Source organism: Miscanthus floridulus, chromosome 6 (genome assembly GCF_019320115.1).
Source record: "Miscanthus floridulus cultivar M001 chromosome 6, ASM1932011v1, whole genome shotgun sequence".
In the NCBI taxonomy this organism is placed as follows: domain Eukaryota; kingdom Viridiplantae; phylum Streptophyta; class Magnoliopsida; order Poales; family Poaceae; genus Miscanthus; species Miscanthus floridulus.
Genome location: NC_089585.1, coordinates 87,652,419 through 87,677,628, shown reverse-complemented (window position 1 = coordinate 87,677,628; position 25,210 = coordinate 87,652,419). Strand labels below are relative to the sequence as shown.

General features: G+C 41.2%; 1 protein-coding gene across 2 annotated transcripts; it reads right to left on the bottom strand.

The window, feature by feature from the left end:
• Positions 1–9,339: 9,339 nt before the first annotated feature.
• LOC136458547 (CBS domain-containing protein CBSX3, mitochondrial-like) lies at positions 9,340–11,273 on the bottom strand. 2 transcript variants are annotated; one of them, XM_066458493.1, is made up of 6 exons: positions 11,195–11,273; positions 10,762–11,029; positions 10,540–10,621; positions 9,735–9,808; positions 9,584–9,644; positions 9,340–9,482 (listed from the first exon to the last, which is right to left on the bottom strand). In XM_066458493.1, the coding sequence occupies exons 2-6, from the start codon at positions 11,017–11,019 to the stop codon at positions 9,340–9,342; spliced, it is 618 nt and encodes a 205-aa protein (XP_066314590.1). In that variant the 5' UTR covers positions 11,020–11,029; positions 11,195–11,273. The 2 variants fall into 2 exon arrangements, with proteins under 2 accessions (XP_066314590.1, XP_066314591.1); XM_066458494.1 differs by having other exon boundaries at positions 10,762–11,026; positions 11,195–11,269.
• Positions 11,274–25,210: the final 13,937 nt, after the last annotated feature.

Below are 25,210 nucleotides of genomic sequence, written 5' to 3'. Positions count from 1 at the left end.
TAAAAAAACAACACTTTGACTCTAGTATTATGAACTCTAAATGACTTCAAATTGAAAAGTTTTGAATACCAAGTTTGTTAAACTCAAAAAGAACTACAATTGTTGTTTTGGTCAACTTTCCATTTGAGAAAGTTTGGACGGTTCAAATTTGTGATTTTTAAATTTCGACGCCTACAAACTAGTTTTCGGGACCCTAGATTGTCTCAAATTGAAAAGTTTTGAATACCGAGTTTGTTAAGCTCATCAATATATACAATCATTATATAGGCCATTTTTTCATTTGAGAAAGCTTGAACAAAATGTAGTTCATATTTCACAAGTGTGTGACATAGTTTTAGAAAGTATATATGAGATTCAAGAAGTTGTGACTAGTGTTTGATAAAAATTTCTCAAATGGGAAAATGAGCTATGTAACAATTGTAGATCTTTCTGAGATGATCAAACTTGGTATTCAGAGTTTTTTCATCTGAGGTCATTTAGTGTCTCATTTGAGCAAGTTTGACCAAGTCAAATTTGGTCAAATAAAAAAATAACACTTTGACTCTAGTATTATGAACTCTAAATGACTTCAAATTGAAAAGTTTTGAATACCAAGTTTGTTAAACTCAAAAAGATCTACAATTGTTGTTTTGGTCAACTTTCCATTTGAGAAAGTTTGGACGGTTCAAATTTGTGATTTTTAAATTTCGACGCCTACAAACTAGTTTTCGGGACCCTAGATTGTCTCAAATTGAAAAGTTTTGAATACCGAGTTTGTTAAGCTCATCAATATATACAATCTTTATATAGGCCATTTTTTCATTTGAGAAAGGTTGAACAAAATGTAGTTCAAATTTCACAAGTGTGTGACATAGTTTTAGAAAGTATATATGAGATTCAAGAAGTTGTGACTAGTGTTTGATAAAAATTTCTCAAATGGGAAAATGAGCTATGTAACAATTGTAGATCTTTCTGAGATGATCAAACTTGGTATTCAGAGTTTTTTCATCTGAGGTCATTTAGTGTCTCATTTGAGCAAGTTTGACCAAGTCAAATTTGGTCAAATAAAAAAACAACACTTTGACTCTAGTATTATGAACTCTAAATGACTTCAAATTGAAAAGTTTTGAATACCAAGTTTGTTAAACTCAAAAAGAACTACAATTGTTGTTTTGGTAAACTTTTTATTTGAGAAAGTTTGGACGGTTCAAATTTGTGATTTTTAAATTTCGACGCCTACAAACTAGTTTTCGGGACCCTAGATTGTCTAAAATTGAAAAGTTTTGAATATCGAGTTTGTTAAGCTCATCAATATATACAATCCTTATATAGGCCATTTTTTCATTTGAGAAAGCTGTAGAACAAAAAATACTACATTTTCTTTATTTTTATAGGTTCAACAAAAAATTCCTGTAAATTTTGGTCAAAAACCGAGAAAAAATTAAAACATTGACGTTACAATAATGTGATAATAAATTTCCTATCGAATAATATTAGTTTTATTAATTTTAAGTTAGAAATATATTTTTGCATTAACAAAATACTTAGTATTAGTAACATTTATATTCTATATTCATAAAAGAAATTAAAAACTTTAGGTTACAAAATTTTCCTATTTACAATAAATAATTAGTTAATCAATAGTATTTTTTAAAATAAATATTGCAAAGTATTGAAGTTGCTATGGAATTAATTGATTAACCTAGTATTAAACAAAAACAAAATCCCAGGCCTTTCCAATTACGCTGGCGGGTTGGCAAATTTTTCAGGGCTTCAGTCCCGGCCCAGACCAAGAACCGGGACTAAAGGGTGGGCGGCAATTTAGGTGCCCGCCAAAAAATACCTTTAGTCCCGGCTGGCAACACGAGCCGGGACTAAAGGACATTTAGTCCCGGCTGGTAAGACCAACCGGGACTAAAGGGTTGGACCTTTAGTCCCGGTTGGTATTACCAGCCGGGACTAAATGTCCTTTAGTCCCGGCTCGTGTTTCCAGCCGGGACTAAAGGGTCGCAGGCTATATATATCGAACGTCTGTTCTGTTCATCTTCGATCTCGCCTCCGTCGCTCAGCCGCCCGCCTGGCCGCGCCATCCGCCGTCGTCGAGCTCGTCTCTGCCGCGCCGCCGTCATCGTCTACCCCCGCTCGGCCGCGCCATTCTCCAGGCCTGCATCGCCGCATCCCGTCTCCGCCGCCGCACCCGACCCCACCTTCCATCGCCGACGCTTCCCGCGCGCCCACGCCGTACGGCCTCCGTCGATCGAACTCGATATGATCTGCGCTGCTCTCGATCGGCTTTTTTTTAGATTTTTTTTACAAAGTCTCGGCTGTATGTTAGATTAAAATAAGTACATATAGTTTATTGTTAGTTTTTTAGTTATTTTTAGATAGTTTTTGATATATTAGATTTAAATGTATTAAAATTTAATTAGTATTTTATTTAGATAGTTTTTTTTAGATAGTTTTTTATTATAGTTTTTGATATATGTTAGATTAAAATGTATTATCTTACTAGTTTATCTAATTTCATGTTAGATTTATTTAATTGGATTTAGTAATTATATATTCTATCTCTTTATATATATTATATCTAGAGATAGATTCTATATGTATACATATGTACTTAATTATTTCTATATGTATATATACATGTACTTATTTTCATGTGTTGAGAGAGAGAAAATTGTATCTAGAGAGACATTCTATGTGTATCACATGCATATCTAGAGATATAGATCGACATATGCACTTATTTCTATGTGTTGAGAGAGAGAGAAAATATATTGTATCATTCTATGTGTATATATATACATGTACTTATTTCCATGTTGATGAAATATTATGTGTTATTATATTTAATTGGATTTAGTAATTCTATATGTGTTATCACATGTACTTATATTATGTACCATAGTAATTCTATCTATGTGTTATCTTGAAGATACAAATGGCTGCTCCGAATGATAACTTGAGTAATGACATAATGGCGGATATTATCAACGCCGGCACCAATGTGGATGTAGATGACACGAGTCAGTACTTTGCTGATTATGAGGATATCCTGAATATGCCGGTGGTTGAAGATCAACAAATTGTCGCGCAAGAAAATACTGGCGAGGTATATTCGATTATCTATCATCTCTTATAGATGCATGCGTACGTATATTTGTTGTTAATCGTTGTGTTTGTACTCATGTAGCCGGTCTCTGGATCTACATCAACCACCAACAAAAGTAGGAAAGTCCGAGGGCCAAAAAAGCCATTAGAGGGCCGTTTCATAATATCAGAATTCGACACCGACACCGGCAAACCATTGGGACCACATGCTCAGACATATGTCAATCAATGTGGATTCGTTGTAAGGGATAGGATCCCAGTTAGTGCTCGTAAATGGAAGCAGAAGATATCCGCTCCTAATGTTAGTTTTGTATCTGATCGTGACAAGAATCTAGCTTGGAGTGATATCACTCAACATTTCACATTACAAGCAGATGATGCTTTGAAGGAGCTAGTGAGGGATTGGACAATGAAGAAGATGGCAACATTGTTCTAGAGTTGGAAGAAGACATTGTATAAAAAGTTTATCTTGAAGAATGCTACGCCGAATTTCAATGCTAAGGCGTTTGTCAAGTTGGAGTCCCATTAGGATGCCTTCGTAGAATACAAGACATCCCAAGACAGTGAGGAACGTGTGATGAGGAATCGGTAGAATGCCCGACAGAAGCAATACCATCATCGCATGGGATCAGGTGGTTATAAGAGTGCTATTCCCAAGTGGTAGAACCTAGAAGCAGAGATTACTACCAAGGGAATCATACCTGAAACAATAGAGAAGAACTGGCCTTAACGCGCGAAGAATTGGTTCTACGCTCATGGGGGAAGCCTAGACCTAGACACTGGCAAGCTAATTTTCGGCCAAAAAATTGAGAGAGCAACACAGAGACTAGCTCGTGCTAGGGAAGAAGCTGATAGTGGTGTTTTCAAGCCCAACAGAGAGAAGGATGAATTGACATATGCACTAGAGAATCCCGAACACGGTGGTCGAACAAGAGGCTATGGGGCGGTTCCGTGGCTACACGCATTCCCAGCAGACAAGGATACCTACAGAAGCCACCAAAGAAAGAAGGATGAGGAGGCAGAACGAATCCGTGCATTGGAGCAATTTGTTGACGAGTCACGACAAGCATTGCTTGAATCACGTGAACGAGAAAAATCTCTTGAGGCAAGAATGCAGGAGGAGATCAAGAGGCAAGTGCAGCTAGCAATGAGTCAAATGCAATCGCAATCAACGCCGGGAGTCACCATTAGCCCCGTTGGTCAGATGAAAAGTAGTTGTGCTTCTACGGAGCTGCCAGTTATTCAAGACGACGCTGGGTTGCGCTTCCCTGTTGATGACATTACTGAGCCTCTAACAACATGTGAGCTGCACATTCCAGATGGTAATAATGCATCAATCATGGTGGCTGTCGGGGTTGTATCTCCAATAGACCGAACGAAGACACCAAGAATCCATGGGTCAGTTATTCAACCTGGATATGCTAGCGTCTCGGTCGATAGAGTGCTCAAAGGTTACAGCAATGTTCCTCTTGACATTGAAGGCGGTGATGGGGAGAAGACACTAGGGGAAGCAGAAAAGACATTTATTCAATGGCGCAAACGCTTCATCATCATTCCTGGGGCGCCACCGCTTCCCCTACCTCACCCTAGGTACGAATGAAAGTGAATGAAATATTATTTTCCATTAATTTTCTATTGGCTTAAAAAATAATTGACACACAACTTGTTTTTGTAGCAGGGTCTCCCCCCAGCCTAGCCTAATCATTCATTCCCCATCTCATCACAGCGTCGCGGGGGGCGAGACAACTTCATCCCCACGGCGATCGCCAACTCCTACACCGGTCCCATCGCCTCCACGACGATCTCCAACTCCTACACCGGCCCCACCGCCTCCACAACGATCTCCAACGCCTCCACGCCGGTCTCCACCAACACCGGCCACATCGCCTCCACGCCGGTCTCCAACACCGCCCCCACCCCCTCCACAGCGACGCACTACAAAGACGTCTAAGGTCCCGACGGCAAAGAAGACCCCGAGAAAAAGAGTTATTTCTCAAGAAATACTTTCTGAAAAAACTGATGAGCAAATAGCAGCTGAAGAAGACAAAAAAGTGAAAGATTTTTTTATAGATACCAAAAAGAAGAGTCAAGCGAAGCTTAAGGAGAAGCCGTACTTTTACCTACCACGAGAGGAGCTGAGGCAGAAGGTCGATGCTCACAAGAAAAAGATGATTGAACTTCGTAAGCCTTCGCCACTATCAGACTATGACCGCTCCCTCGTGAAGTCACATGATGCAGATAAGAAAAGGAAAAGAGCATCAGGGAAGGATGTCCCACAGCTCGGACAACAGAAGCAACCAATGCAAAATCTTGTTGTTGCTAATCAATATGGTTCCAACATAGAAGTCTATCGACCAGACAACTCTGGAGAAGTGTCGGTTCAAGCCCTTAATGCTTTTTTTCAAGATACTGGTTTAACCTTGGATCAATTGACGGGCAAAGCTCCAATCCAGAACCTGGAAGTTGATACCTGGAAGACTTATAAATATGGCAAAAGTCTGTACAACCCTGCGGCTCTGAATGAATTGGGTACGCAAATGTACTTGCTCAACAAGTGGTACATGCAGGCGTGTGGCAGGGGTGAGCAGTGGATCTTTGTCAGATTTAGAGACCATCATTACTTCCGTGGCGATGACATCTTACATATTAGTTTTGAAGAATTGCATCAACTATACAACATGGACGCTCTGGACAAATCAATCATTAGCTCCTTTTGTTTGTAAGTGATTCTTACTTTTATTTAATAAACTCACTTCCATGCGTACGTGTATATAATTATCCTCACATGTAACTTATATTTATATACAGATTCCAGATGTCAGAGCTCCAAAGAATACAAGACACCAGTGTTGGCTTCATTGATCCTTATATCGTATTCAAAACCAGTATTATTGTCAAGGAGCGATAGGTATCTGAAGCACAGGAGAATATCATGATGTTCTTCGTGAAGCAGCACGACAAGACAACAATACTTTTCCCGTACAACTTTGAGTAAGTATTAATAATAATGTAGTCTACACATTTTATGTAATATCAATACAACTTATATGCATGTACGTGTGTGTATAAACCAATGCAGTTTTCACTGGATACTCATTGTCATTGAGTTAAACTCAAGTCGGTTACTAATCTTTGACTCGTTGAGAAAAGAACGGGCACTATACCAAGATATGATAGACATTATCCAGGGGTAATTTCGATCTCTCGCGCACAACTATTATTGAATAGACTTTGCCATAATTTATATATTAACGATCGTACATTATTGGTTGCACAGGGTTTGGAAAGAGTTTATTCGGCAACATCGTAAGGATTGCAAGGCACCACTTAATGTAGTTGAAATACCAGTAAGTTGTACTATATACACTTCCCCACGTGTTTAATTACTATATCGTACTTCAATTTACGTGTGAGATGATGAGAATAATCTTCTTCTCGTACAGTGGTGTTTGCGGCAGGAACCAGGTAATAACTTGTGTGGATACTACGTTTGTGAATTTATCACTGCGCACATAAGAAGAACTCCTAAAGATGTCCTCAGAGTACGTATATATCAATTTTTATTTATTTTTAAATAAATATATATACATATATGTGTATTAATACTTTTCCTTTTATTTCAAATGCAAGACTGAATGGTTGAAACGAAGGGTCATGCAAAAAGACCATCTGAAAGCAGTTCAAGAGTCAATAGCAGGATATCTTCTAGAAAAAAGTGCTAAATCCCAACGGCGAGTTCTACTTTGATCTTAAGGAATAAATGATGTAAATTAAATGTTTATTGATATCGTTATTTTCGAGAACAAGATTATGAAAGTGTTGTATATATACATATATATATATCTATAATATATATAGTTTCATACTTTATTCGAATATAATAATGCTCAAGATGAGAATTAGATGTAATTATACGCATGCGTGTATTTATATTAGCAGCGTAGAATACGTACATAAAAACATATTATATATTAAACAAATACGTGTAACTGAACTGAAAACAAATTAAACAAAAAAAAAAGAAAAAGAAAAGGAACCTTTAGTCCCGGTTGGGGTTACCAACCGGGACTAAAGGGTGAACCGTTAGTCCCGGTTGGTGTTACCAACCGGGACTAAAGGATGCGCCAGGTTCGCTCGGCTGGAGGGCCTTTAGTCCCGGTTGGTGTTACCAATCGGGACTAAAGGTCCCTCTTTAGTCCCGGCTCGATGACCCGGGACTGAAGGTTCCACCTTTAGTCCCGGGATCGTTGTCCCGACGCGGTAACCGGGACTAAAGGCTGTTACCGCCCGGGACAACAAGTCCATTCTGTAGTAGTGTGACAATGGACCTAAATCTAGTATCAAATGCAACAACTCAACCCAAATGCTACTATACGGTTTTCCAATGCTTGATTTCATACCCAAATTGTATCACAACCATGATATAACATTTGTCTCTCTACCCTCATTAATTGATTGCCGTGTAAACTCATATTCCTATGTGGTGGTCATTTGTTACGTATGATATTACCAGTAGGATTAGCCTTAACGCAAACATATTGATACATAGTAGTGGATTATATGTGTCGGGGTTATGATCCCCGGGTGTCTCAAGGCATTGATTAGTTAGCAGGCCGAGTGGCCTACGATACATTAGTCTAGCGAAGGCTTGAACGACCGAGGCCCAGCTGAGCCAAGGGAACCAGGCTGGACGCCAAGGCCAGGGTCAACCACGACCCCTCCCTTCTGCCTTAGCCGCACGACGCACAAGAGACGCACGACCTCTCCACTGTCACGACCCCTGGGAGGAACAGGGAGAGGTCGAGCCCAGCCAAGCGCGCTTGCTCTAACAAGAATGTACACGCCGTACTGACCCCGCAAGGACCGAGCGTACAGCGGTCACCTCAATCCGGTCAGACGCCATCCCTGCGCCACGCAGCTCGGACAAGACAACACCGCCCAGTGATGACGGCCAGGTACGGTGCCCACCGTCCAAATACGGCCCGACGAGACGCATGTACGATTCTACCCACTACGGGATAAGATCCACGATGGAGGCCTTGACTTAGAAGCCATCCAGACCGGCGGGAGCCACAACCCCAGAGCTTGGGATCGTGGCCACCTCCTCAAGATAACCAGGCGATCGATAACCTGGGGGCGGCCACCAACCCCTGTACCATGCCCCTAGGTAACCCAGAAACGATGACGAAGACCACAACGAAGACCATGTCGCGAAGGACGGCTGACGAATCACCATCGTGTCTACAGTGCCGCCACGGCCGACATAGTAGCACCACGCCACACCTTACCACGACATGGGCACAAGACCATGACGACAACCATGCCTAGACGTGCGCCATAGGACGGAGTAGCTTGCAAGCGAAGTTAGCTAGGTCCCTCCCTCAGGCTCACGACCCCTCGGTCAGGAGAACCTTTTTCTTTGTACCTGCCCTAGCCCCGAACTCTATATAAGGGCAGTCAGGGCACCATCCCAAGCCATATTCTCGCATTCTCTCTCATTCTTCACATCTCCGGAATCCTGAAGCTTTTCTTCATGCAGTTCATCTTCTAGCTCTAGCTCTCCTACCTCATCCACCATTCTTGCACCCCCATTGTAAGAACTTCAGAGCATTCAAGCGAGGAACACGCAATCGATCATCTCTGAGACTGGACATAGGGCTCTGGCCTGAACCAGTATAAATCATCGTGTCTTTTGGATGCTACCATCGTCTTCCTAGAGCAGCGTGGCAATCGTATAAATTTACTAGCTAGTCCGGTTTACAAAACACCGACAATATGGTACCGAGTTAGAGCTTTTTTTAACAATAATGTGTGCTCATTTTCTCAAAGCTTCAATCTATTTGAACCTAATCATCCCCTGTAAGTACAATTCAAATTATGAAAAAATGGTGCAATAATGCTAATAAATGAACTTGTCTACTTGGTAATCATGAGACGAGAGTGGAGAGTTCCTTTGCACGGTTTCTAGTGCTACATCATTTTTAGAGGTTTATGCTGGTGAATAGACCTCTCTCAATGGAAATTTTTATTTTATAGTTTTATAGACTAGCCAAGAGCATTGACTAGTTTCATGATGTTGAGTGCAAAAGGTTTAGAGATGAAACAAATTGCTCTCGATAGAGGTACCAAAAAGACCTGCGGTATGTCATTCATTATGTCGTCGAGGAAAATATGTATCTTAGTTGAATATCAGTAAATGATTACACGCAATTCATGTTTATACACCAAATGTAAGTACATATTATTCTAATAATACTCTCCTCTAATATACTTCTTCAGCTGTTTTACTTCCTGGTGCTGTTGGTCCACGATCGCTCTAACAACATCACCAATGGATATCATACCAACTACCTTCTCGTCGAAAACAGGAACATGTCTGATATGCTTGTCTGTTAATAGAAAAATGGAAGATGTGTAGCTCAAAGGTTTCCTGCAACCTTCAGATATGACACAATTGTTTAAATTTACAAGCTGCAGAATGATCCATTACCTGTCATAACCTCCATCGCACGTAGAATATTGGTATGACTGGACACTGTAATTAGTTTGTCCTGCAATAATAAGGAAAATGGTGAGGACTATGAGATATGTTATGACAATTGTTCAATTAGACTAAGAGTTTGTTCCACAAGTCTATTCACCTCCTCTGTCATGATATCTTCAACTCTGGTTTCTTTTGAAGGTCGCCCTGGCAAGAGGATCTTCCTGGCAAAATCTGTAGCGAAGGAGTATTTCGTTTGAGCATTAGTTAGAGCAACTGTAAAACTCAAATGCATTATTTGCTTTTAACTGTTCTAAATCCTTTCTGCTGTTTATATGGTTATTAGATTGATGTTGGTTAGTTAAGGAGTTTTTGCTTACTGCATACTTCCTCCATCCTCAAATGTAAGGAATTCTAAGTTTATATTATAAGTCAAACATTTATAAGTTTGACAAAATTTAGAGCAAAGCACAATAATAATATTTACATTATCAAATAAACATCATTGTGCCCATTATGAAATATATATCATAATATTTACCTTTTCGATGTGGTAGATGTCAATACTTTCCTCTATGATATTGGTCAAACTTTAAATTTTTTACTAAAACTTAAATTTTAGGATGCAGGTGCATAAGAAAATTCAATGTTTTCCTATTATACTGGACACGCCTTATTTAAGCGGTATGTTTCAATTAAGGTAGCTTATTGTGGCCGTCAACATTTCTTCTCCTGATACCACATTTCAGTTATTTTTTTATTTACTTTCAAGGAAAGACCAGTTTGATGTTCAGCTCCTATCAAAAGATGATTCAGAAATAATAATTAATGCATATATCAACAACCTAATTAGTTATAATAGGATACAGGATCAGATCATTTAGATGACAGTTGGTTATATCAACAACCTAATTCAGAAATACAGTAATAATCAATGCTTATATCAACAGCTGATCTTAGCTTACCTCTCTCGCTTACAATTCCTGCAAGCTGGTTCATGTCCCCTGACTTGAGGACTACCAGAGCTCCAACATTGTGTGCTGTCATCTACAGTTTTAACCACAGAGTTTGGTCACTCTGCTGTAAAATTACTATTATAGGGGGAAAGTTTTTTTTAACGTAATTATAGGGAGGGAAAGGTAAATCCGCTGTTGTTCTCCCAAAAAAAAAAAAACAGTAATGCTTACGTGCTGTACTGCTTCATGTACGAAATGGCTGGTGCTGCACCAGTAGACTGCTCCAGCTTCAGCCTCCCCCTTTGCCTTGAGAATTTCACTGACGGTAATGTTCTCGAGCCCCATGTGTGGTATAATCACAGTTGGCGACTCGCTCTGTATGCGCGAAATAAGGGTGGCCCAGGAGAAGATCCCCTTGTTCACATGTTGCAGAACTGCGTGCCTAAGCTGCCTTCCATGGAGGCGCAGCGCCTTCTTGATCCCTTGCATGTTTGATCTGCTGGAATGACATGATAGGTGATTATCAGCTTTGTTCGGTTTATGGGCCTAATAACATTGTACGTAAAATCTACTGCTAACTTCAGTATGCCATTTTGTCGAGGTGTCGTTTTGTAGGAAAATAGCTTTAAAGCAAGGGGAAATAAGTGAGTCAAACTTGACGTACCTTGATGGAACAAATCAGCAAATGCTTCAGTCCTGCTCTCTCGCGTCTCTGCGATCCAAGCTCGATTGGGCTGGTGAGTTCTCCGATCCGCTGCTGAAGCTTAAGATGGGTCGCCTCTTATGATGCAAGTTTTCTCTCCTAGATGGCAAACAAGAATTGATACCTGCCTTTGCCATTTCGAGGGAAGAAAGGAATCTCAGGTGATAGTTTACAAGTTCAGGCCGCTCGAATGCTGTTTCTTGCGTTCCAGAGGTTGCTTCCTCTGGTCACTTCCGTGCACACGAAGAGGAAGCTAGGAAGATTTCGTACCTCAAACAGAAAGAAAAGGCAGGAAGGTTTCCTTGACAGTTGACTCCATTTCGTCAGCTTTGTTTTTCTCGTCCTTTTTTTTTTGGTTTATCGACTGCAAGTCTGCAACCTAGTTGTCTTTCGGAAAGAAACACATGAGGATGTGTTTAGAATGCAGAAATTTCATAGGTGATGCAAGAATTTTATAAAAAAATAGTTTAATTTCATAGGAAAAATGCATGAACAGGAAAAATTTCTCCGTTTCAAACGGACCTCAAAATAGCAGGATTGAACGTGCCAATGCACGGTTGAGGAAAAAAAGGATGGCAAGAAGTTTTTTAATAAAAAATAATGCAATGCCGGAAAGTGCATGTTGCAGTACTTCAGACAGCTGGTAAAAGAGAATAAACAGAAATATAAAATGGTGACGGAAAGATCTACTTGACACTTGTCAGTAATGAGATTGACAAAGGACCCCTGTACAAAGAAAGAACTGTCTTCCCTTTTTTTTGGGGGGGGGGGGGGGGGGGGGGGGGGCTTTTTACCCGTGTGCCATTATAAAAGATCCAAATGATATATGTACCATTGAATTTTTGAAAAGTTCCTCACCACCCTTGTCTAAAGTTTCTTTCGCCTGAATGCCACTCTCGTCACCTTACCGTTTGTTTTTAACAGAGCTGGCAGGCAACTAGACATGAAATGACTCCTTTGCCCATTATTGTGTCCGGTCAATTCCCCATCGTCCATGGGCTTCTCGTTGGACTCTCTAGTTCATTCCCCACTCCTATCCAAACCCTAAGCAGGCTAGCCACTCAGGTCGGCGGGGAGGGAGCTCGCGGGTGAGGCGCGGCCGCTGTAGGTGGTTTGCGCGTGTGGGGAGGATCCGCACGGGCGCGGGCTTGCGCTCGGGGAAGCGAGTCGCGGCACGGTGTGCTTCTGCAGGGCTTCGCGCGGGCGGGCGAGATGGCGTAGCGGCAGAGCGGAGACAGGCAGGCGCGAGCGGGGGCACTCGCGGCCCCAGGGCGCGAGCACGGTGCCCAGGCAGGCGGGCTCACGGGGCCTGAGGAGCAGAGGACCAGTGGAAGCACTTGGTGGCGCTCGCCATCGTCGCAATCCTCGGCCTCGTCCTCGTCGCCAGCCCCGCCGGTTCGACGCCGCCCGTCGCGAAGAAGGTGAAGCCTCCCCTTTCTCATGTGCCCAATGCTTAGGAATGAGAGATTGCTGCCGGCTTGCCGCTGTGGCTCAAGCGTTAGTCCTCCTTAATTGGGCTGGGGAGCTTATGGGATGGAAGGATCTGTTCATGTTTTTTCAGCCTGATACACGGAAACGACGTAATTTTGGTTTTGGGCCTTTCGATCTGCATCTGTGCAGTTGAATTACGAATGTATGTATCCGTGATGTGGAGGTTGGAATATTTCATTATATGAAAATCTGGGTAGTTGAATTGCCGTAGTGATCTGCAGATTTGGAGGGAGCTGAAGTAGAATAATGTGTGCATGTACTTATTTCAAGTTTCTTCTTGCTAGCTATACGCTGATCTACCTCGTAAGATTGTTGGATGTGATGTTCTAGTGTACCATATGTATCGCAACCACTGCCTGATAGACTTGTATTAGCAACTCAAGGTACTATGTGGCAACCACTGCACGTTGCCTCAGGTGCGTAGGCAGGCGGGCTCACAGGCCCTGAGGAGCAGAGGACCAGTGGAGGTGCATCCTGAGGACCAAAGGAGCAGAGGAGGGAGGAATTGTTGTGGATTCATAAAAGATGGTGGACGGACGACCAGCTTGGCTTCCAGATGAGTGAGTGTCCCTTTTCTTCCTCAAATGCATACATTAGTTCCATGTTTTGGTGTTGTTTGGACTGAATTGAACTGCATAGATGTTAGTAAATCGTATTTGTTCATGTGTAGGAATGACATCGAGACCAGTTTCAATCTAGAAATCAGGATAATTAGTCCAACTATGCGAGGACCATGGTATGGCATTAATAAAGTTGTTGATTCAGACACCACAAATTTTAAAGACCTTGTTGATGAAATTCTGGATCAGTTTCCTTGCGGGTATGGTGATGTAGTGAAGCTGCTCTATTTTTGTGCTAATAGCAAGTCCAACATACAAATTCATTCAGACCAAGAGTTAATGCATATGTTCACGAAACATATGAGCTCCAAGTGTTGTTGCATGTCAATTGCATATCATAAACCTGATGTTGATCCACCAGAAATCCCACTATGGGACAATGTTGACATCCCATACACCCCATCAATGCCAGCCCCTAGCTATGTAGAACCTAGCAAAGCAACCCAAACGGGGACTGCTACAGAACCAGATGATGGCATGGTAGATGCTGAGGATACTTATCTTAAGAACCCTGAACCAGAGAATGAACATGTGGGGGTTGATGAGGAGGGTTTGTACCTTGACATAGTACCTGCTTCTCATGCAAATGTTGACACAACTGACAAAAAGGATAAAGATTATGATTCAGGTTCAAACTCTGAATCTGATTCTATGTCTGACTCCGATATGGATGATGAGGTAGATGAGATTGTTAATGATAGATTGCCATCTGACATGCCTCAAGTTGCATACAACAAAGATGACCCTCCTATGGAAGTAGGGAGCATCTATCCAAACATGTCTGAATTTAAGTTGGCTCTTGCAACACATGCTATCAAGAAAGAATTGCCTACATCACCTCTATAGCTGGAGAGAAGATAGAAGATCATGTGGACAACTACTACTCTGTACAGAGCTTCAGGGCTGCATATGATGGTACAATCCCTTCTATACCAGACAAATCCATGTGGCCCAAAAAAGAACTTGATTTCTTCCTGCATCGTCCATTGTTGAAGTCAACGACTGGTAGGAGAAGGCAAAATAGATACAAGGGCGTAGCAGAGGGTGGCAGCAAAGGAGGCAAGGGTAGGCATTAGTGTCCGATCTGTCAGCAATATGGACATCATTGGTACACTTGTAAGGATGGTGACCCAGCAGACATAGCAGCAATGCTTGCTGGAAGGTAACATAGAAGTGCCAATTTATTCTGCAATTATTTCCTTTTATAGTGCCAATTTATTCTGCAATTATTTCCTTTAGTGCTAGAAGACCATGTTCCTGTTCCATTTCTGTTCGCAGCAAGTCTTGCTTCTACTTGTGCTCGTGCAAATGGCAATGCCTTTGTCTTCTAAGTTGCAGTTCCAGTACATTCTAGACATAAACTTGCATAACTTGAGGAACATAACGATAGTGTCAGTAACCTTTGTACCTAACCTGACATATGGGGCATAGAACCATGGAACTTGATCATCAGATTATGCTGTGGGCTTGATCATCCCAACTCTGCTTCTGCCCTTACTGATCTACACGGCCCCCAATTCATAGTCTGTTATTTCATAGTGAGACTTTGTTGTTATTTTGACTGTTTGCTTGCCCAGTATACTCTGAGGCTATATCCATTGTCTGTTATCATTTATGTATTTGAGACTATAATTACTGGATGTTTACATTGTTGCTAACCTATCTGTCCATACAGAAGTCCACCTAAAAAGAAGAAAAAGAAGATAGAACTAGCTACTACTGAGACTAGCATTGTGCCTGCAGCACCACAAAGGATGGCCTTTCCAGTTCTACCTACTGTTGTGGATCTATCAAAGAAAAGAAAGAACAAATCATCCTCATCAACTCGTGCGAAGAAACAAAAGAGTACTTCCAATACTTCAACTACTGAGGCTAGTGACCCCTTCGTGAGGTAAGCTAATTTCCTATAATTGTCTTTTCACCACTTTAATCGATAAGCCAACTGTTTTGTACTCATGTCTCTTTTTTCAGAGGATCTGGAACAGGATCAAATCAGCTAGACCCTTCAGGATCAAGTGAGCAGCACACATCTGACAAGAGTGCAAGTCAGCACCAGCACAAGAAGAAGAGGGCCATTTCAAAAAAATTGACTCCAAACAAGGGTAGTCCAGCCATGTCAACCCACAGCAAGGCCCCTAGTTCCCCTTCTAGTCTGGCCATGGGAACTAGAAGCAAAAAAAAATTTGATCTGTAATGAGTTTGCATCTCTGTGGCATGCTTTTGTAGTGACCAGACAATGTTTAAACTAGCAATGAGGTCAATGTGACCATCTTTTGTGTGCAAACTTGATTCAGTAATCAAGCTGACTATGCACGTCATGATAAATTTGGACCTCTATTATGCCTGAATGTACTTAGTTTAAATGTTTATTGTGGTTGTCGCAATTATCGAGTATTTTGGATGCATTTCAAATTTATTATAATTATTAAAGTTTACCACGTGCACACACAAGCTGTTACCGTGAATTTTTCATAATGGTATGGAAAAAAATGCGTAGTTTTTGGGATCACAGGAAGTGTTACAGTGGCATATGAGGAAAGAATGAAAATTTTGATGCATTCTATAACTGAGGGCAAAAGCGTCTTTTCCGCTGGCCGTTAGCTACTGTTAGAGACAAAATAGACGGAGGTGGTACACAGGTAAAAGAAACTTTAGACAAGGGTACTGAGAAACTTTTCAAAATTTTAATGGTACGTAGGTCATTTGGATCTTTTATAATGGCACATAGGTAAAAAGCCCTTTTTCCCCAGAAATAGCAGGATTCCTGAATCCTAAGGTTTTTTTTTGACTCCCGACTATTGGTTGATTGTTTCCGAGCGAGCATCGAAGGTATTTGATTGGTGATTTTATTTCTTTTTTGTATTTATTTTTAAAGCAATTTGCCTTAAAAATACACAAATGCAACACAGGTAGTGTATGTCTGTAGTGCGGATATCTACGGGTTTCGTATCCGATGGGTATGGGCATGTGCATGAAAATTTACCCGCAGTTACATAAAAGTTGGGTACCCACAAAGATGCGGTAGGGTGTGAGAAACAAATTTTACCCACGGGTACCCGACACCACACTTAAATTTGAGATGTATATGAATATGTCACCTATGTCATTTATATATTATGTCGACTAGCTCAATTAACATGTAAATTGTAGCATATGCATATCATGTCAAACAATAAAGATGATATTTTTTTATGGATGGCTAAATAAAGTGATTGTGTGAACTATTAACTTGTTACTTTAGTTTTTTGTGTAAGTTGTTTTGTGTTATTTGTATGAGCATGAATGACCAAATTATGAATTTATGATGTATCGTGTCTTGTGATGTACTGTATATTATCCTAGTGAACTCTATATAATTGAGATTGATTGATATATTTACGTGTTGTTTATCTATGAATTTATTATTGAGTAAAGTCCGCTGACGGTCCTTAAACTTGCGCCGTTATGTCATTCCAATCTCTAAACTTACAAAACGAGCGTTTAGGTACCTAAACACTATTCAGGTTCACTCTACCCCAACTGGGCGCCAACGCACGTATAGCTTTTGCAAATCCCCCCATGCGGTTTGTTTAACCCTATGTCTCCGTTCTTGTGGAGCACTTACCGCAACCGTTGTTGTGTCCATCGCCTCCGCCACTAGCCGTTGTTGCTTGAATCGCCCTGTAGCTTCCTTCGCCTGCATCTGATGTAGATCCGCCTCCATGGCTACCTCTTCTCAACATTCGAGCTCCACATCATCTCATTTTCGCTGAAGGAAGAGACCGTACCTAGACCTAATCACGTGCAATAAGTGCAGGCTTCACACAGTTCTAGAGTTGGAGACCAAAACTAATGAGAATGGGAATCAATGCCGCATAGTTTATAAGTGCCCATGTCGCAATGTAATTGATTTGGATTTGGTTGTTCAGATTGTCAAAATTTTGGTTAATTTTTGGTGATTTTTGCTCGCTTTTGAGTGAATCCTGTTCTTGCAGTGGGATGGATCTGGTTGCAAGTTTTGGGAGGACTACGAGAAGCTTTTGAAGGATCGTGCAAAGAAGAAAGAGCAACAGTTGAAGGAGCTTGCAAGCAAGGAAGAACAACAGTTGAAGGTCCAAGGAAGATGATTTGGCTAATCAGATTGGGGATTTAGTAGGAGTTGTGAAAGAAGTTGTATTGGTCATGAAATTCATAATCTTTGCTGGTATTTGTGGCCTACTGCTGAATGCATATGGTGTAATGAGGGGTTAATGGAATGAACTGATGTTGTATATCATATTGAATGCAATGCAAGTATTTGTTGAATGCAATTGTGTTGCCTAGTGCTGAATGCATATAACAGCGATGACATATAACTGATGATATAATATTGATGACATAACTCTAACTAATGACATATAACTATTGAATGCAAGTATTATACAAAGCAGCCTTGATAAGTACCTGCATCTAATAGTGTTGATGCTAACAACTGATGACATAACTCTAACTGCATCTAACCGTTTTGATGCTTACAACTGATGACATATTATTGCATCTCCACAAAATACCAACACAAGGTCATGTTTTGCACAAAAGCAATTTTCCTGCATTACCGACAAAGGGTCACCAAGTCCTTCACTGAGCCATCTAGGAGCTAGCGAACTCCAAGAGTAATAGGTCTTTAATCTTCACATGGTCACGAATCCAAGCTAAGAGCACAAGATGCTCCTCTTGACTTAAACTAAACCTTTTACCAAGTTTCTCTATATGCATATTGCCCGGGGTCGAAGAGAGAGCCCAAAATGAGTCGATGAACACACATATAGCCCAAGGATGATATCCTAGTAGTTGGAAAAGGCTGCTGAGAAATACAACGCCGGATGATTCGTCGTGCCTCACAAAAGACCATCAGGTCGTCCGATGGCCATGTTCCTATTTATGCAATGACCACGGATGAAGATTCCAGAATATTCCTCACCAGATGATATATATTGACCAGTAAGGTCCACGGTAGATCATATAGTGCACACTAGTAAACAGGTCCAAGTTCCATCACTGGTGAGCTGGAAAGTTGCCTGAACAGTTATAACTCCAAATGATGCCCTCGGCGAATGATATGTTTGTAGGTGAATAGTTTTGTCACCATTGTTGATGTTAATGAAGGGAAAATGCTTAAAAAAGAACATACCAAAGAATATCAGCTTTTGATATCTTATGCGTAATTGGTCCCATCGATGTGACTTATGACTAGAGTTGTCGTGGAAAGCTCACGAGCAGCGTGACATACATCGCCCAAAAATTTTCTTTGTAAGAAGATGATCACAGGCTGAAACAAATTTAGTCACAGCCTGACTAACAATAGCGTGGTAGGGTGGCATGGATAAGATAAAAAAAACTTACTGGCGCCAGTGATGGTTCCATAATTTATTTGGAAAGGCTTGAGGCGCCAATGGATTTAGTAGGATGACAGGGCTGGCTAGCAAAAGCAGTAATATTCCAATTGGTATGGGCAGCATTGTAATAAATCCAACAATGTTTTAAGCCAAAAAAAAAGTATCCGCAGATCCAAAAAAAAAGGTGCTGTTCGGACACTGGTTTTACTAAGAAGTGGAGCTTACTATGAGAAAATTGAAGGCTCCCTTAATTTGGCCTTAACAAAAAATATGCAGTTCTACGAGAAACGAGTGAAAAAAAAAGATGAGGAGAGAAAATTACAATGGCTTTGAGCTAAGAATTTAGTCAACAATATGATCTATATGAAGTTTGTGCGGATGGATATAGTGAGAACATACTGAGAGAGGATAACTATGGGGGGAGGATAAAATTCCCCACATGGTTCAACAAACAAATAACTGATTAAAAACTATTTTTAATTTAAGTAAAACACTAAATGTTTCCGTGAAAAAAAATACTAGATGCCCGCATTATATGAGGGCCACTAGTGTATTGTGATTTGTGAATCGTAAATAGCAACAGCAATGTAGCACAAATTTTACGGAAATGATTAGGATAGGGCATCCGAACGGGGCTTTTCATTGGACTTATTAACTCGTCATCAGATCTAAACATGCGCTTACTGCTTGAGCTTCTCCACATAGGTCCGTACACTGATTCACTCGCTCGTTCTCAGCCGCAAGGAGTCGCTCGCTGTGCCACTTTGCCTTTGTGTTGGCGCCTCCGCTTGCACCTCTGAGGCGCAGAGCTCGGCCGCTAGCCCTTCCAGACGTGGCGCGCGGCTGCCTCCGAGTCGCAGCGGCGCACAGTTGCCCTCTCCTAGTCGTGCGTGCGGCTGCTGCCTCCTTGCTGCATCGCGCAACCAGTGCCGCTGCCTCAGGTGACCTCTATATGCCGACGAGCCTCCATTCTTCCAAGCAGCAAGGAGATGTTACGCTGAAAGCGCATGTTACAAGCGTATGTTTCAAGCGTCTCAGATGTTTTAGAGGTATGTTACAAGTGTTTCATATGGATGTTGTAAAAGTAGATCTGAATGTTGCAATGGCTACACACGTATGTTGCAAGAGTCTGTTCCAAATGTTTCATCTGTTTTTTTCATACGTATGTTGCAATTGTGTTTATTTGAATGTTGCATATGTTTCACACATATGTTGCAAGTGTTTTATCTAGATGTTGTATATGTGTTGTAATGGCTTTTCAAGTGTGTTTAGGTGTTTTTGCAAGTGTTTCAAATGCATGTTTTAAGTGTTTCATATGTCTTCATACGTATGTTGCAAATGTTTCATCTGGATGTTTCAAAAATGGATCAGATGTTGCACATGTTGCAATGGCGATGGCGGCAAGCAGACAACTGTCTGACGCTAGGCTTCGGCTCCTACCTCACGCGGTGTACCTCACCCTCTCCTCTACTCTCCCTCCCCTCCCTTCCCTTCCTCCATCTTTCCACGACAATTCAAGCTAGAACTGAACGCGGTGGTGCTAGAGCGGGACGGGACATGAGGCGGGGCATGGTGCGATGCGGGTGGCGGTGCTGCATCCGGGATGTGGGGCACTGGCGCAGGATAGGCGTGGGTGGGGCTCAATTTTGAAGAATGGGCAGGGTGCGAAAGGTGTGTCCGGACGCTAGCCCTTAAGCAACACATTGAACACCGCAAAACATTTCGACCGGCACAGTCGCAGACAAAAAGCAAATAAGACCACTAGTGCTAGACTGAGCATCAGTCTCAGTTGGGAAACCCCCTTTAGTCCCGGTTTCCCAACCAGGATTGCGAATCTAGGACTAAAGGTCCCCCTTTAGTCCCGGTTCTAGGAACCGGGACCGAAAGTGGACCTTTAGTCCCGGTTGCTATTACCAACCGGGACTAAATGGCCCCAGGCATTGCTATGGGGATGGCATGTGTAGTCCTGGTTGGTGTTTTCAACTTGCACTAAAGGTTCCTTTTTTCCATTTCATTCCTTTTCATTTTATGGTTTCTTTTCAATTCAATTCTTTTTGGTTTCGATTAGCTTTTCGTATACGAATTCTATGCTACTAATATACGTCCATGTAAATAACACACTAAAATGTACATGCATGGAATATGTACATAATAAAGTCACAAAAACCTTGTACTCATGTCCTTGGAATTTCATTCAACACTAATCTTTAGTCGTATGGCTACTAGGTATTAATTCTTTAGGGTCATAGTGGTACGCGCCTTTGGGATCTATGACCTCATCCATAAGAAATCCTGCCAATGCTTCTTGAATTGCTTTGATCTAGTCACATCGTAGAACCTTTTGCTTCCTCCATTCAATCTTCAATTCGAATGAAAGGAAAAGTATGAATATATATGATTATATATATCAACACAATGGTAATAAATAAATTGTGTATATTTTTTATGTACTTCGAGGATCTCTTCACTTGTTCTCCTTGAGTACTCCATGAGGAACTCGCAGACGTAGTATCCACATAAGTTGTTCCCCGATCCCTGCTGCAGACACCACTTTACGAGAAAAAGATTCATCATCAACCAATAAAGCATGGTAATAATGAACTGAACTAATAAAGATGCGGTGACCTAGCTAGTACTTACTGGGTATTGGACTAAATTCAAAGGCATTTTCCATTGACCATAATGGCATTTCTTAGCGAACCTTTTCCAAGCACCGCCCAACAAAATAAATAAATGGAGTTATATCAATAAAATGACATAAGAGAGTATACAGTGTGCAAGACCAAAATTGCCACTAGAGAATATATATCATTTCTTGGTAATCTTCTCGGGGTTTTGTCGTTGAGTCAAAGATCTTTACAATATTCCTGGACATATCGATGACCAGCAGTATCTAGTGATAGCTACATGTTTATAAGTAGGCATAACTCATTAACTAAAGTCAACAAGGAGTAAGCAAAATAAAATGAGGACAAGACATTAACACTCACTTGAAGTTGTAAGGGAAGAGTATCAGTGTCTTGTCATGTTGGTTATCTAAGAACCTAAACAGATTATTCTCCACTTGAGGTCGCCATCTATCATATCGAGTAAGCATGTCCTTGAATGTGCGATTCAGATCCATGAAACCAACATCAGTTAACCCTTTTTCTTTAGTTTCAGCATCTCATATCTGCATTTATATAGTAGAAAAGAATATACATAGTGTGAGGATAACTATATATAGACAACGAACTAACATGCAAGTTACTTTAATTGTAGAAAGAATCACTTACAGACACCAGCAGCTAAGGAGAGATTTGTCGAGAGCGTCCCGGTTTAATAGTTGGTGTAATTCATTGAACTCAATATGTAAAATGTCATAGCCATTAAAGTAATGCTTTGGTCTAATTCTGACAATAAGCCATGCCTCTTCGTTGTCAGATGCTCTTAAGTACCACTTGTTTAACAAGAATATTTGCGTACCCAGTGATGATAAGGACTTAGGGTTTTCAAGACTCCTGCCATACTCATAGGTTTGGTAAATATCAAAGTTGGTTGTTGGTATCGATTCTCCCCCAATGAGTTGTTGAGGTGTGAGACCTGTTGTGGCCATGAAGTCTTGGAGTGCCTCCCTATCGATTGGACCACCTTGTCTGTTTGTACAATCATCCTCAACAACTAGTAGGTCGATAGATTGCTTAGATTGCTGCCCGAGCTATGCAACATCTTTCTCTACTCTCTTCGCTTTCAACGATGCCTTATATGACTTGTCGAGAGAGCGTTCATAGTTCGATAATGGCGGGGGCTTATGTGCCTCACACCGCTTTTTCTCCACTTCATAGACTTTTTTCTTAGTTCTTGTTGAGCTATGTAGTGCAGCTTTGGTGGGTTTTTCTAAAGTTCCAACCTCCTTGCTTTTGATTCTGCTAAACTTTTCCGCCAGTTATCCAAATCTTTTTGTGCCATCGCTTTTGATTCCTCTTCAGACTTCTTGTAAGACAACTTCTCTAGAGGGGGCTTTGTTTTACAATGGCTGGCTTTCTTCTTCACCGGGGACATCACTGGGGGCAGGGGCCTCTTTTGGCTCTACGGAGTAGGAGGCAGAGGAGGGGGAGACCACCTTGGAGGAGATGGAGATGGAGATGTAGCCGTGCCATGGAACGCATCATCATCGTCTAGAGCATCATCATCATCCATAGCACTCTGATGATCAAAATGGGATGGAAGAACTGGACTCGGGTTGGGAGACTTGTGAGTACAAAAATGATTATTACACGAGAAGCCAATAATTGAGAATGATTATTGAAAAATTGTTTCGCTCACTTTCATCTGCACCTATCATGAGGTAGTTGAGGAGGAGGTGACGGTACCCTAGCCACCGCACCGGGAATAATGATGTAGCGCTTGTGCCATAAAACAAATGAATGCTCTGCTTGTCCTAGGGTCTTCTCCCTATCACCTCGAGGAAAGTCAAGAGGCACTTCTTGTTTACACCAAAATTTGGAAGAAGAGTCACAGGGACTCGAAAGCTCTCAAGATCATGTCAGCAGGGAATCAATTGCGTGCAGGTCAAGACCAGCTGATTCGAATGTAGTACTGGAATCAGCTTTCTTTAGGCAGCACCGACAGATAATGGCAAAGGCTACGATCGGTGCCAGGACGAAACATGATGGACTCTACAAAAGGGAAAAGATTAGAGTCTAAGTTATCTTAAATTAGAAATGTTTTCTCTAGGGTCAAAAATTGTAATGAGTTGTGCTTAGATAGGAGTCATGCGTAGGGTCCGGGTATAAATACCAAACCCCATATTGTAAAGGACACACAATCAATCAAATACAATTTATTTATTTTTTCGGCTCCGGCCACCCCTTAGGAGTAGGAGTAGAGTAGATCTCGGTGAGTTCATCAGCAAGTATGGCTGCATCGATCCGGTCGACCTCCACTGCTTGTCTATAAGTATCGTCATGGCTTATACCTCTGTTCATACGACTGCATCGATCTGGTGGACCTCCACTGCGACTCTGGTATGAGTTGGTTATTGACTCTTGTCTAGTTCAAGTACGGCTGCATTGGCCCAGTCGACCTCCACTGCTCGAACTAGATTAAGGTCAAGTTATCAGCTCTATCTAAGGGTGGTGTTCCTTCAGATAGATTCATTAAGTTATCGATATTGCTTATTGCTTCTATTGTTTATTTAATTATAGCAATATCACTTCGCCCGATTAGGATTGATCTAGATTGGCCTTACATCTTTGTTAACCCATCATTTGTTAATCTAAACCGATTTAATTTGCACTTTAAATGATGAGTTATGTTTTATCGGCTATTTTATATCAATCTTGATCGTGCATAGTGTGCGGTCAAGGCGTGTTTGATCTTGAGTAGATCTATTGGCTAGCAAAAACTATTCCATGGCCCGTTATCATGGCCTGTGTGATTCTGCCCCATACTCCACTGTTAGCACCATGGAGTGGGGATCGTTATTTGATAGATCTGTTCCTGAGAGGGCACGACCTTAACTGTGCATTATGCCTAAATCAGATGTTTTAGCCGATATCGAGTGCTTTCACGAATGATTCGCATCACGAGATCATTGAAGTAGTGATAGGTTGAAAGATGTGTTAGCCTCATGATCTTATTATTGTATTACGGCCTGCATGATTCTGCCTCAACCTCCACTAGTCACAGCGATAAATGAGATCTAATATGTTTATTAGATTTATCTCTATTAAATGGTTGAATGATGATGAATTGTTTCTTTCATAAAAAGGGTTTTGGTTACTTGTAGTCATTGGCTTAGTATGAACTAATTACTATTGATATCTTTTTACTAGTGACGAGTATTTTTTTAAACAATGATATTCATAATGATAACCGATTCTTCTTACACAACCCTATGAGCTTTAACCAATTTATTCTTACGAATATGCTGGAATCGGCTATTTAGTCGATCTCCTTTCATATCGGCTCTCAGAGATGCATATTCGGGACTATCTGGCAACATCGGCATGTTTCACCCTTAATTACTGATAAGCTTTCTCTCCTTGTTAATTGTAGGGTCAAATTGACTGGCATGTCTCAGAAGGAGTGCGCAGGATAGATCACCCTTGTGCTGAAGCTAGGCGGATCTCTAGCTCCATCGAGCAGACCCTTCTGGCTTGCTCGTGTGTCCTCGGCATAGGACGAAATTTTGTGTCGACACGTGTTTCTGGCATGCCTGGTGGGACCCCACAATCATCATGGCGGTTCACAATAACAACAACATTCTTATGCTGCATTATGAAGATTTACTTGATGGAGATAAGGGTATCATCAACAAAGCTACAGAAGAGTTTCAGAACAAATATTTGTTGTCCTACACCAAAACACGTGACAACACAATTGTTCAGAAATTTTCACTACCAAGAGTTCTACTACATGGGCAGACAAATACAACTAAAGATGAAGACAGGCGTTTCGTTAAGGAAGATGTAGACAAACCTGTTCGTGATGTCATATCAAGCCATAACAAAGCTTTCTTGGACATATTC